Source organism: Buteo buteo, chromosome 27, assembly GCF_964188355.1.
Source record: "Buteo buteo chromosome 27, bButBut1.hap1.1, whole genome shotgun sequence".
Classification (NCBI taxonomy): Eukaryota; Metazoa; Chordata; class Aves; order Accipitriformes; family Accipitridae; genus Buteo; species Buteo buteo.
Genome location: NC_134197.1, coordinates 3,051,357 through 3,065,139, shown reverse-complemented (window position 1 = coordinate 3,065,139; position 13,783 = coordinate 3,051,357). Strand labels below are relative to the sequence as shown.

The following is a 13,783-nucleotide window of genomic DNA, read 5'->3' as shown; positions in this document are numbered from 1 at the left end:
ATTCCTTGCATCTCCTCTGAGCCAACAGGAAATACTTATTAATTTGGATTCCAACATGACTCAGTTCAGAGATTATAACAGTTGCCAAAACAACTGGTGGAAGAGCTTACTGGAAGTGTAAAATCAACAAAAGCAAGATATGAAAAAAGTAAGAGATGAAAAATCATCTGCAACCATGTTTGGAAAAGTATTTCTAAATATTATAAAAGAAGCTAATGCTCACAGCAAAATTACAGTGATCACATTATCTTTTCAGAAATGATATTTATTCAATCACACTGCTCAGCATGAAATAATAACTGCCTCTAACTGGATGCTTTATTTGATACATGTTCTGGAGGCTCTGCAGTTCAACGCTGTGTGTTATTACTTTATTTCTACCGTTTCAAGGTCCTGGTAGTTCACCTATAAGGTGGTATCGTGTTAAGTCATTCTCACAGTCATCTCTTGGTATTTGCAGTCAAACACAAGAGATTACATGCCCAAATTTAAATATGAAAATGACTAAGGAATTAGTCATTTCATTGTAGCATACACTTTTTCTTTTGTACCTGTAAGAATAGCAGATCTTGGAGGATTTAGGACTTGGAAACATCCATTCTGGCACAAACGAAAGAAAACCCTAACAGTAGAAAGACAAACAAACAGATTTAGACAACTGTGTTTATTCAGGCTAAAAGAAGAGCACTAACATTAGCTTAGAGGGGGACTCACTGAAAGGCCATGGTCAGACATCAGAGGAGAAGCTCTTCGGACCGAGGCCAGCTCTACCCTCACACTGCAGGCGTCTGAGCGCAGCACATCAGCTCTGGAGCCTCTGTCACACCCTAATAACAACCAACATCGTTTCAGTTCTTCTTGGAGGTTATGCAATGGGAAGGAAAACCTGAGTATAGCAGACTTGAAGATCGCTATGTTGCTTTTTTACTGCCTTTCTTTTGATAAGAAAATCAGCTAAGGAACGCCATGGTGCATTATCTGGGTAATGTACTGGCTGGAGGCACCTGCTGAAGGGAGAGGGTCTTTCCTGCTCTCCTGTGCAGCACAGTGCCTCTGGTACCTCACATGGAGCTAAGTGCTGCTTATGACTGCACGCACAGCTGGCTTACTGAGACTCTACTTTCTTTGCAGAGCCTTCCCTAAAGCTTATTTATAGTCAGTATCTGCACTTAAAATGCAATTTGTTCTACCAGAAGTTAAAACTATGCAGCAAGGATTTGTTTAACACCATGGTCTCTCTAACAGCTCTAAAATAAACTGCTGTCCTTTTTTTTTTTTCTTCCTCCCTGAAGCTTGATGCAGAAATAAAATCTGGAAATGGAAGAGCCATCATCTTGTTCTAAATGCAAAAGCCCAGGTTTGCTTCACTGAAAAAAATGTGGAAAGCTTTGTTGCTACCGTGCATGAGATAGATATATTTTAATTAGTTGCACAAACTCTAAAGGACCATGTGGGATTATAAAGAAAACTGCTGTTGCTTTTGCAGAGGGAAGCGCATGTGCATTTCACTGGAAGGTTTCCATTTTTCCTCCTTTTTGGAAGGTGCAAGAATTTCCATTTCCCATTTCTACCACAAAAAACATCAGTAAAAAGAAGCGGGTTTGCAATGATGTTCTAAACACAGGAAAACTGCTGCAACTATAAACTTTCCTATTCTTTAAGTATATAAAGAGTGTACAAAAGGCTGTTATAAAAAATATTTTGTTACAGGTCTTATATTGGGATAGTCTGGTGTTACTTATAAAAATGCTAAATATTATCTGATTACATTAATTTACATAATACTTCAACGTGTATGTTTACTGAAAGGATTATACTTAGGTAATTATTCCAAAGCCTCATGAGCTTGTGTTTCTTTTGGAATAATGGTCTCAAGTGAAATCTTCTCAGTTTAGTCAGATACTCATTTCCCTTTGCCACAAAAAACCCCAAAGTGCTTAAGTTCTCTGTGAGCCTTTAAACATCTCACACCTGAGTTCAATACTTATGAATCCCTTCCGTAACAGGCACCAGAGAAGGGTTCTGCATGTCGCTCGGGCTCACGTCATAGCCCAACTTCTTCATATCTTTGGTCACTACGTTGAAGGAGATGGTCACAAAGCCCTGAGATCGCACCCTCGTTACTAGAAGAAAGATATGAATAAAACTGGTTAAGAGAGGCTTCTGAATAGTTGTTGAACTCCTCACATATCCAGGTAGGACTGTTCTCAGCAGGAACAACTAGTCTTTTTTATCAACAGAAGAATGATGGCCAAGCAGTGGCCTGCTGTCGCGCAAGGGTTGCAGTCAGGAGCTCCCAGGGACTTACCTTCTCTTCCTTCTCCCTGTGCTACAACTTTGGGGTCAGTAAATTCCGGACGTCTCCCTGTGAACCAACTTGGAGAAGAAAATATAAAATAATTAATTGGATGCATTCACTAGTGTTTAGACTTGACACAGTTCATTACACACATGTTAAAAAACAAAAGGGGGGGGGGTGTTAATGACACTCCCAGCTTTTGTTTGCAGTACAGAGTTTTGAAGACTGATTCACTTCATTGCTGATCTACTTTGACCAAAGATAAGTTTTGCCTCTCTAAGGAAAAAAATTAAACCAATTTCATATACATGATGTTAAATCCACATTATTTCTGGGCGAGACAGAATCCTACAGCAAAGATGCTTTTGAAACTGATTCATCTCTTGATTACCCAGAGTAACAGAGAGGCTTGGGTACTCTGAATACATCAGAGGTGCACATAATACAAAAGTATACAAATCAGAGTGTAGGTTCTACAAAAGGGTCATCGTAAAGAGAAGAAAAGTAAATCAGTTGAATCCTGACTGTGGGGCCCACAGCTTCCCACGCTGACTCTGACCCAAAGTGCTCAGGTACCACAAGGCTGGCTCTCCACAAGGGTCGGCAATCCACAACCAAACAATCAGCTCTGATCATTCAGACTGTATTTAAATAAACAATACAATGGAAGGAAAAAAACCTTAATACCCTCAGTCACTGTGTATAGACTGTTACTTTGGAAGGGATGTGTGTGTAAACAAGACAAAGGTTACAGCAAATGCACTCCAGATGGAAAAAAAGGTAGAACTGGGAATTGTTTTTCCATGTTCTGCCTTTGCTTTCTAGGTTGCTCTTAATGTCGCTACCCTTCAAGAAAAGTCCCTAGTTACAGTAAGATTTAGGGATGGACTGCAGCACAAATCCTTAGACAACTAAAATGCTCAATAAAATCAAAGTAGCACCTCTGCAAGTCACATCACTGACATGAATCAACCTGTGGAACATGGAGCTGCCACTTGGTACAGTCTGCTCTGTTGAAATTAGTTCTTTTTCAAACCAACAGAGTTCAAATGTGAGAATGAAAAAAAGATGAGTTAGCATTACTGCAAGCAGGTAGTTAACATGTTTTAAGAAAGCTCTTCAAAAGATCTTGAGACCTAAGCATGTGTATTTACCTACAAAACTCAAAACTATCTGGTTATGGCACAAAGCGTTCACAGGTATGCACCAGTGAGTAGCTGGATATACCTTTGTGACTACAAGCAAGAAGGACTGACTTAAAAAAAAAAAAGTCTTTAATTATTACCTTGTAAACTTCTGCAGCCTAGATGTGGACTCTGGAACAAACATAGCGATGGTTCTTGTATGCCTAAAACAAACATGAGATGCACAGAACTTAAGAAATGAACCAAACAGCACTGGCAAGACTTCTTATATTTATAAAGGTACCAGAATTTCGGACACATCAGACCACTGAACATTTCAAAGTGTAATACTTTCCCTTCCACAAAGAAAAAGTGTGTTTGCATAGGAAGAGCACATCTTCCTCCACTTCCAGTGGTGGGAATGAAAGCTTAGCATGTGCTGGGAGTGATGGGGGAGAGGTAACGTGCTGTGCTTCACACTTGGGCTTTCTACATGCCAGTTTTGACTTTACAGTTGTCTACAGGATTACCAAAAACTATTTGATAACCAGGGGCTGCTGCTAGAAAATCCATGCTCTCTGTACCAAACGGACAGGACATGATAAGGGGATATGGGAATATTTTTGTTCCTGAAACAACATAGTAACTGGAAAAAAAATCCCCATTTCAGTTCTGAAAGACAGGTTTTCACCTCACCTCCCAGGTGTGAAGGGAACATGAACAGCTCCATAACCTCTGACCACATCGTTTCCAAAAAAGTCAGGTCCGTAGACGCTCACTACAATCTGCGGCCCTGCAAATGAAGCGTGTGTGAGAGGGGTGCCTGGTCTGCGAGCTGGATCCCACCACCCCCAGCACTCACAGCCAGACGGATTGGTGCTCTTGAAGGTAATGTCGATGGGGAAGTTCCAGACGAGTGTGGTGGGCGCAACGTCGCTCTTGGAGGTAATCTGGGAGATGCCCTCCTCCAGGCCCTGTGGGGAGAATGTGGTATGAGCCAGGGGCCTGCACTTAAGCCCATTACACACATGCTGCCGGTGGGCCTGGCAGGCAGGCTGGCTTTCAGGGTCCTTACCGCTGTGGGAACCCAGTCTTGGCCGTAGACGAAGCAGAACTTGCAGTAGAGGTCGTCAAATCCGGGGAACTGTGGGAGAGAGAAGCTGTCTTGGGGGGGGAGAATTGCTGGGACTGAGGGCCAGCCCCAGTCACCGGCCTGAGGGCAGCCTGCCCCACCATGACTCAGAGCCAGCCCGCCTTGCTTGGGGTCGGGGCTGAGCCCGGGGGGGACAGGGCTGCCTTATGGGACGGAGGACCGAAGCAAGGCCGCGTTACCGGTACCGCGCTGCTGAGGCCCAGGCCGGGCTATGTCGCGGGGGGCCGGGCTCCCTGCCCCTCTGGGAGCCGCCGGCCACCCTCCCCTCCCTTCCCTCCCTCCTCCCGTGCTCACCTGCCCGCTCTCGATCTGCCCGTTGACCGCCAGCAGAAAGACGCCGGGGCTGCCGGCGGCCGCCATGGCGCCGGGCTGGGCCTGCCCCGCTGCTATTGGCGGGGCCGCGCTCCAGCCGTTGCCATGGATACGGACGGCGCGGCGGCCGGGACACACTTCCTCGGCGGACGGCGCTTCGCGGAGCTCCCGTGCCGAGCGGGCTTCCCCCCGCTTCCCAAAAGCGGGCGGATCGCCCCCAAAACGCCCCCCAAAAAACGTTTCCCCCCACCCCCGCGGTGCGGGCCTGTGCTGCCGGCAGCGCTGTTCCCTTCACCACAGCCCCCCTCACCGCCATGGCCGCCTTCACCAGGCCTGAGGGGCCGGAGCTGAGGCCCGCCGGCCGCTCTCCCCCCCCCTGTTTTACTCTTCATACCACCTCATATTTTGAACTTTCTGGGTTTATTATGTTAATATTAGCCTATATCCACCCCAGCAAGCTGTTTTTAAAGCACAGCCAGGGGACTGGGGCCTTTTCCCGGTAGCAGGCGTCGAGGAGGCGGCCACTAGATGTTGCTGCCGGCCGGGCCAAAGCGGTTCCGTCTGTTCCCGGGCAAGGATTTTTTCCAGGGATTTGGGATCGGTGAGGAACGGTGTGATTTTGTGGTGTCCGGAGAGTCACCCTCATGGGTGTGAGGAGAGGGGAGAGGCCGGCGGGGTCCTTAGTGCCCCGCAGCCAGGGGATTATTCCCCCGGCCTTAGGGAGCATGCCGTGCCTCCATAACGCCCGTGTCTGGATGTGGCCGCACGTAACTGTGGGAAGGGGAGGATATGGGACGGTGCTGGTTTAATGAGCCTGCTGTAATTAAAAAGGAGGGGGTGAATTTTGTGCATCAACAAGGCAGACAAATGTGCTGAGGTTTCTGCAGAGCTGAAACCGCTGAAATCTGCTGACCAGGTCTTACTCTTTTCCCCGCAGGGGCCACGACGTGTCCCTCCCTCACGCCAGGGAGCTTCGCCGCCCACACGGACATCGGCGCCGCGGAGGCTGCGGTTCATCCCTTCGCCTCCTTTCTGCACCCTAGACGGTGCTCCCCCTCATTGAGAGCAATCCGGGGGGCGTTTGATTGCCACCGGACCCTCCAGGGAAGGATGGGAAGAATGAAGGAAGCCCTGGCTCGGCGCCTGTTTGGGTTTCCCGTGCTGTGGTCGCAACGAGTCGGAGACCTTTCGCACATGGGCTGAGCAGAGATGCAGACTAGCACGGCTGGGACAATGCCTTGTTCGCATCCACCAGCTCCATTTTATCTCCCCTCTGGCAGACCTGGTGGAGATGGCTTTGCTGCTTTGGTTCCCTGCAGTGCCACACAAGGGACTTTTCGTTGCAGGTGTCTTTCCTTAAGGCAAAGGGACCCCCCAAGGTACTGCCTCTTCTGTTGAAAGGGGTGGTGTGGTTTATATTGGACTGAAAGTAAACTACCATTACACTTCATGCTGAAAAATACCTTCCACGTTCCAATAGATGTATTCTCTGTCAAAGTCTATTTCAACTCAATTTTTCAGGTTTTATTTGAGTTTGGGTTTTTTTTTTTTTTACGTTCAGCAAACAAATTTGGCCAAGAGAAGAATGGGAGAAAAACAGGAGGGATGGGAGGGAATGGCTGAAATTTTATCCTTTCTCCCCTGCCCCTCAGAAATGCTTCAGAGAAAATAGTTCATGTGAACTGAAAATTACCAGGGTGGAAATAAAACAGTTCTCAACCAGCTGTCTGATGCAGCTAGCAAGGATGTTTAATTAACACTTTACTTAGCTACCTCAGAGCTAGCTAAAAGCCAATTTAAGGATTCTTTTCTTGCCTGGCGAGTGATATACAGCTGCTGGAGGAGTTAATACCAGCACTGGGAGACCTTCCCCATGACAGAGAGAAGGCAGCAGGATTGTTTAGCAGCTGTGAGTCATCTGTACCTGCTTGTGGAAGGACTCTGTCCCATCCCAGTCATAACGAGACATTTTTTTCTTTCCTCCCTTGCATGCCAGTCTTGTTCTAATTAGCTGCATTTTTAATCTTTGTGAGTGGAATGAAATCCCAGGCAAAGAAGCATTTTTACCCTGCTGGAAAACTTAATTAATGATCCATCAGAGAGTTTGATTTCCAAGCATAATGAAAACTCGTGGATCGCAGTGACTCCATAGGTGTTACTTAACGATGTTGCTATTTCTCTTGGCCACGTAAAACATCCACCTCTTCTCTTGGTCTTGCCCTGACCCTGTGATATGTGAAGGGACTAACGGGAAGCCTCCCTGGGGTGTTTGGGGCCGCAGCCATCCTCAGAGGGAGGAAGGGCACTTGCCTGCTGCTCCCTGACTTGTCATCTCTTGCAGATCCTGTGCCCACGTCGGGTCCCAGCTCCACAAGAATGACTCCTGGTCTAGCGAGCACGCCAGTGTCCCTTTAGCACTGACCTCCATGTGCAAGGCATGTTAAACAGCTAAGGGAATTATGTTTTCTTCATTCCCAGGAAGAGCCAGGGGTTGGAAAAATCCAAATTGCTTGGAGCTCTGTCACTAAGAGCTTCTGAATCGAGCCAACGTACCTTGACCTGACTCCCAGAGCCGAACAGGCTGCCTCATTCCTGGGGCGATGGGTTCCTGGGGAGGCTGGAGGGTGGTGGTGCCATCTGTTTCCATAGGGATTGACTCCGCAGTTGCGTGGGTGAGGGCTGAGCTAGCCCTTGGGAGTGGGGGAGCAGGTGGAGGATTTCCTTGTCCTGGGAAAAGCTGTCAGGCAGTGACAGAGTGTGATACAGCCTGTGGTGTGTATCTCCTACCATGCCTGTTGCCCATCACCCCATCTCTGGGCTCCTTCAGAATAACTGCAATAGCAGTAGTAGAGCTCTTGATGTAAGTGGCAGGACGGGGCTCTGCTGCTTGCTGCTGCCTGGGAGAGCGAGCACTTAAAAAAGTCCTGTGCTGCGGGGAGATACCCAGAAAGCAGGTACTTTGTCACTATTACATTTTCAAGTATGATTAAACCAACCCTGGGGCTGATTCATTGCTTCCAACAGGCACTCGGGGAAGGTGGGTGAGACAGAAATGACAATACAGTGGCACAGCAGAAAAGTTTATTTTTAATCCCAAATATTTACGATCAACACCTGCTAAATGGCCAGTGAAATACATTTTATGGTGTCATTAATCTGCAATAAACCAGTTTTATTTTTAGACTGTTTGCACAACGTTGCCAGCCTGACTCATCCCTGCCTGCATTTTATCTCTGCGAGGAGGCTGCAGAGAGCTTCCCTGCCCTTTGTCTTAACAGCCTTTTACTTCTGTTCTCGGAGCTCTTCCCACCTGCTGCTCAACTCAAACAGCATGGAAGGAGGATATTCTCACAACATCAAACGACATACCAGAGGAGGATATGCTTGCTGTAATTCTTGCTGAATATATTTACCCGAAGATTTATTTTGGTGGGAAGGTAATGGGGCGAAGACAGGTGGGGCGAACTTTTGCGTTACGTGTCTGAACGCCGCGAGCCAGCCGGGAAATGAGGCCCGAGGGGTTGCAGCTGCACCAGGGGGGTCCCCGTCACCCTGGTCACAGCGGGGAAGGGGCTTTGCCAGGACTGGGGGGGACACACACTGTGCTTTGTAACCCAGGCCAGGTGTGAACCCAAGGGGACTTGCTCCATCCTCAACCCAAGCACGTTTTACCAATATCCCCCCAGAGCAGAAAAGCAGGGCAAAAATCCAAAGCGGACATTTCAATATTCAATATTCTGTTCCCCCTCATTACGCTGGGTGATTTAGCAGGTTGGGGTTCAGCTCAAACACCCCCCTGTCCATGTGGCTGCCAGCCCTGTGCCAGGCAGAGCAATGCTGGGTATGGGAGGTGTTGCTGCCAACAAGCTGTGAAATGCCCTGTCTTCTATGAAGAATTAATTTGTATTGGAACTTGTTACCATTTGTGAGATTTTTTTTTTTGTTAATGAGGAAAATTAATTAGTGCCTCGGTCTGAGCCAGTCAGAATAAATTAACATGCAGGCAGGAAGGGAGAGAGGGTGAGGAGGACCGGAGGAGCTGGTTCCCAGCGGGGCCATCAGATTCGATAAGGGCATAAGGAATAAGAGCAATAATCAGGGTCTAGGGAGAAAAGGGGAGGGGAAGCGAGCTCCTTCCTTCGCTGGACGCAAACCCCTCCTGCTTGTCGGCCTCCTGCCCCGGCGGTGGCTGCATTGTCGGGGGATGACTTGGGTGGGAGAGCTGCGCTCTGCTTGTGCATCTGCGGCAAACCCTGGAGACATCACCACGGGCCTTCGGCAGCTTGTGCCTCCGAGTGGGGCAAAGCGGAATCAAAAATAAGCTGCTCCAGGGGATTTCAATCAAATATTCAAATAATTAATCTGGTTTCTTTCCTGTGGTGTGACATAATGAGGGTTGCTGGCATTTTCTCTCTTTCCCCATGAACATATTTTTTTTCACTGAATAGTCCAACAGCCACAGCTGGAAAAAACCCAAACCCTGACCTACAAGTGAGCGAACACAAGTGAAGGGTCCTGGCATGAGGAGCAGCCCAGCCTGGCTGCAGCCCCAACCTGCATATGAAACCCTCCCGGTGACATCGCTGCATGCATCGGTGTCAAACCAGGGAGCACGTCTGTGCTGCTGCATGTCCCTCAGCCTGGAGCAACCCCTCTGCACGCTCCCAGCCTCCGCAGAGAGCTCACACTGGGGCCAGCCCCACTGAAAGGGCTAAAACCCATTGTGGGAGAAGCGGGGGTGCCTACATTAACACCATTTTGCTGGAAGAGGATCGAGCACCCACCTGGTGTGAGCTTGAGTTATTCCAGGGCCCCAGCAGGATTGCAGCAGATAGACATGTTGAGCTGCTTTAAAAAAAAATAAAAGGCATGGAGATTTCAGCCCCTCAGACCATGCTGCTGGTGCTGTGGCTCTGGCAGGCTGCACTAACATTTCTAATTAAGCCCCCTCGTATGGAAGATGAGATGGCCCCAGCCATTAAAACACAGCCATGTATTTAAGGCTTAATAGGGAAGGTGTAATGGATAAAGTCAATTTAATTATTCATCCTAAGAAATCTTGTACAAATATCAAATGCTTATTAGTATTCGTGCAACCTGTATGATCTCGCAACACTGACAGATTAAAGGTTGTATCTAATTGCACTGGGGATGGATTCAGATTTGGCTGGTGGTTTGTTTTGTTTTTTTTAATGCTCTTTTTCTCCCCAGCCTGACAAAGAGAATTTCAGATTGATGCCATCTGAGATTTAACCTTGAAACAGAGACCATCTGAAGGCTCTTCAAGTCACTCTCTGATGGTTTCCTCTGCCCCTACCTCAACATGGTGGTTTTTAATCCTTGTTTGATCCCTACTCCTCAAAGGCTGCCAAAGCGGCTCCGGGAGAGCCCAGACCGACGCAGCGCTGCCGTCCCTGCGGGCTGTGGTTTTGCTGAAACCGAGAGCGGTGGGGCAGAGTCTGGCTGACAAATGGACGCAGCTGAATTGTCATTAAAAATGCAAAACAGGAATCGATCCAATTAAATAATAATGACTTGCATTTACCCAGTGCTTTTCACTTCTGATCTTAAGCAACACAACCCTCGCAGATGGCCTGGTGGAAATTAGTTAACATTGCAGAGATTCAATCAGGAAAATTAACATCGGGTGATGTGAAACTGTTTCTCTGTGCAGTTGGTCATGGCCAGGTTTGGGCTGCACTGTGGGAACTCGGGGGTTTTGTACCCGTCTGTCCAGGTGACCGTCCCCAAAAGAGACATCAGGGAGCAATTCATGGTCACTACCTGGTCTGAGAAAATTCAGTCGGAGTTTGACTCTCCCCACGCTGCCAGGATGTTCCGTCAGTGGCTTTGTCAGAGGGGACAGGCAAGTCCCCTGCCCTGCAGCCACAATGCAAAGCCTTGTAGCAGCCTCCGAGGCGACGTGGGCTTCCCTGCACCGTGGGCGATGGAGACCAGTGGGGAAGGAGGGAGCTGGGGGGGGCCTGGTTGGGCCAGGGGGAGGACGTCCACACGTACCGAGAAGCATCACTGAGCTGTGATGAACACCTCGGCCTTGGCACCGGTGTCTGCAGGGAAGGAGAGGAAGGTCCTGAAGCCACACGGCACGTTCAGATGCTCTTGGCTGGGAACATCAGACCTGCTGCAGGTGAGCGAGTTCCCCGTGGTCTGACGCACGGTAAAGACTTGCACTCTGGCTTCGGAGAGATGGTTACATCCCCACCATCTTCTTTACTCTACAGAGTAGGGTTTTGCATCCAGCAAACTATAAAAGACACCTTGTCTTCACTAACTGCTCTCAGTACCAGGGTCCTGCCTTGTCCTTCTCTTCTACGCTTGCAAGAGCCTGATCCATATCCCCAGACCCCCGGGATGGTCTCAGCGGGAGCCCAGGACAGATGTTCCGGCTGCAGGGCTGTCCTGGGGGATGGCTGCATCCCGCAGGGAGCGGTGGGGAGGCTGCACCAGTCAGGTGAGCCTCGCCAGCTGTTCAGAGGCAGCAAAAGCCCATTAAATCCCTTCTCCTTTTGGCTGAGGCAGCTCTGAACCTGCAGGTCCCAGCTGAAGCTTGTCCCTGGGTTATGGGTGATGTCTGAGTCCCCTACGCCTTGCAGGAGGGATGTTGTGGGATGGAGACCATATCCCAGTCTTGGCAAGCTGCCTGTGCTGAGACTGAACTCAGAAATGAGAAAGGAAAGGTTATTTTGCTCTGCTGATGCCCTGAGCTGAGGCGTTTCATACCTGGGAGCAGGGCTGTCGTCGTGGTGTGGATCGGGACAGTGAAGACCCATGGTGTGTCCTCCCCACACCACCAACAAACTGCCAGCCTGGGCCAACCTCTTCATGGGTCTGACGTGTTTCATTCCTGGGTTTGTGCCTGTGGGATCCCCTGTGCTTGGCAGGGAAGAGTCCTGGAAAAGGGATGATTCCCAGAGCAGCCCAACCCCAGCACTCCTGAAGCCACCGCAAGCTATAACCGTGGACAGGGAAAGCCTCTTTGCAACTCCCTGTGCTTCACACTCCTGCTTGGAATTAAATGGTCTGATTTAGGTTTACTTTTAGCCTAATAAAGCACAAGTTTGCCAAAAAAGCTTCTAACAGCAGAGGTTCCTGCCTCAAATTGGATTTTTCTGTCCTTGGCTGGAAACCCCTGATCAGGAAGGTGACAAGTGGTAGGGAGACTCAGTTCGAGAGACACCTCTGCTCCGGCATTGTGGGGCAGCACTGTCATTCCCACAGCTCATCCATCTGCTGAAGATGGATCATGGATGTAGCTTGCAGCCCTCTGCAGTGTCTCAGACCCCCCGCCCCGAATTTGGAAAGATGCTCTGGGAAGGCGATGGGAAAAGGCTCTTTCCCTTTGTCCCCACTCTAGAGCAGGCAGGAAAAAACATCTTGTAAATATGTTCCTTTTTAAAAAAAAAAAAATAAAAAAATTGAAATTTAATAAATAGGAGCCTTTCCCTCCTCTGCTCCCCCTGGCAGCAGGCAGCTCCCCTGGAAGAGCTGCCTGACTTTCCTACAATTGCCTGCAGCATCCCGGGGCTGTGCTGGGCCAGGGTTCCTCTTGCGGGGGCTTCACCAGGATTTATTCCCAAGGTTGTAATAAACACCTTCCCTGACTGCAGTTTGCTCAAAGCTCCTACTCCGTGAGACGTGTTGGTTTTAACAAATTACCTCTTTACAAAGGAGATCTTTCATAACATAAAACCCACCCCCAGCACTTGCTGTGTATTTTGGGTGATCTCCAGGGGTTTTTCCTGTGTCTCCAGCTGCAGCCGCGCTGGGCTCCCGCCGCAGCGGAGCAGGATACGCCTGTCCCGTCCCATCCTGATCCTGGCTGGGTGACAGGCAGGGGGAGCGCCTCTTCTTTTCCTCCCTTTACATTTCTGCAGGCATAAAATAAAATAGCCCCTTGGCTGTTTTTTAGCCTGCTGGAGCCTCATTTAATGCACTCCAAGCTGCAAAATCAAGCCATTGGTACCTGGATCTCAATGCCCCCAGTATTCAGCCATCTCACACAGACGTGGTGCTGGCCCATGGCTTGGAGCCCAGGCAGAGCCAGGACCAGGGGCCACAGGAGCAAATCTCCGAACTCCTCCCCGACACGCTGCCGTGGCCTCAAGCCCTTCCAACTTGTTCCGCAAGCCACCTCTCCGTCACCCTGCAGGGAGTTATCATCAGCCACACCGCCCCGTGGCGAAAGGGTTTTCCTCCAGCTCTGGGGCACCGAGAAGTAGATTTGGGCACGGGGGACACTGCCTTTCCCAGCAAAGCTACATAATTACAGCAGTAAGACCAGGAGCAGCTGCGCGGCGCCGAGGGACACACCGGGGCATCCCATGCGCCTCCAGGCAGGATTCAGCCCAGCGCAGGGGAATTCACCTCCCCTCCTTTCCAGTCTGCTGCTTAAACTGCAACGAAAGGAGTTTGCCACCGTCCCCAAAGCGCTATTAATAATTACTTTTATGGCGCTTCTCTGGAATTCCTTGCTATCCCACCGAGACGGAATAATTATTTACAATAATCCTAAATGACTCTTAATTACAGTGGCGCAGGTGCTCGGAAGCAGCCGGCACGAAGCCGCTCGACATACGGAGGCTCTTGCGTGAGGTGAGGGATCTGCCGAGCGACACCGATGGAGCCGAGCGGGAGGTGGGACCAGCTCCAAACGCCAGCGGGGAAGGGGACGGTTCAGACCCGGGGCCCGCAGCCTGGACAGCCACATTTTAGAAAAGAGGTTTTAGGGGATGCCGAGCTCTGGGAGTGGGATGGAGACCTTCGGGCTGGGCTCCGGGCAGCGGGAGCTGCCGGCTGGACGCGATGCGCTGGAGCAGGGCTCGGCATCCCGGCTACACCTCGCCCTGGGGCACAAAGTCAGGCCACGCTTCCAGT

The 13,783-nt window shown here is 49.7% G+C and overlaps 1 protein-coding gene across 4 annotated transcripts; it reads right to left on the bottom strand.

Annotated features, from left to right (window-relative positions):
• Positions 1-254: 254 nt before the first annotated feature.
• Positions 255-4,973, bottom strand: B9D1 (B9 domain containing 1). 4 transcript variants are annotated; one of them, XR_012654548.1, is made up of 9 exons: positions 4,871-4,973; positions 4,499-4,567; positions 4,286-4,397; positions 4,120-4,216; positions 3,585-3,647; positions 2,309-2,376; positions 1,972-2,123; positions 715-827; positions 255-622 (listed from the first exon to the last, which is right to left on the bottom strand). XR_012654548.1 is itself a non-coding variant. In XM_075058536.1 (8 exons), the coding sequence occupies exons 1-7, from the start codon at positions 4,934-4,936 to the stop codon at positions 1,978-1,980; spliced, it is 621 nt and encodes a 206-aa protein (XP_074914637.1). In that variant the 5' UTR covers positions 4,937-4,973; the 3' UTR covers positions 255-827; positions 1,972-1,977. The 4 variants fall into 4 exon arrangements, 2 of the variants coding, with proteins under 2 accessions (XP_074914637.1, XP_074914636.1); XR_012654547.1 differs by having other exon boundaries at positions 715-2,123; XM_075058536.1 differs by having other exon boundaries at positions 255-827.
• Positions 4,974-13,783: the final 8,810 nt, after the last annotated feature.

Excerpts from the sequence above, each read along its gene's own strand:
- B9D1 (XM_075058535.1), bottom strand. The coding sequence starts at position 4,936 with ATGGCGGCCGCCGGCAGCCCCGGCGTCTTTCTGCTGGCGGTCAACGGG. Across the intron at positions 4,568-4,870 it reads GGCAGATCGAGAGCGGGCAG|TTCCCCGGATTTGACGACCT; the intron begins GTGAGCACGGGA and ends TCTCTCCCACAG. Across the intron at positions 2,377-3,584 it reads AGGCTGCAGAAGTTTACAAG|TTGGTTCACAGGGAGACGTC; the intron begins GTAATAATTAAA and ends TTCTTCTCCAAG.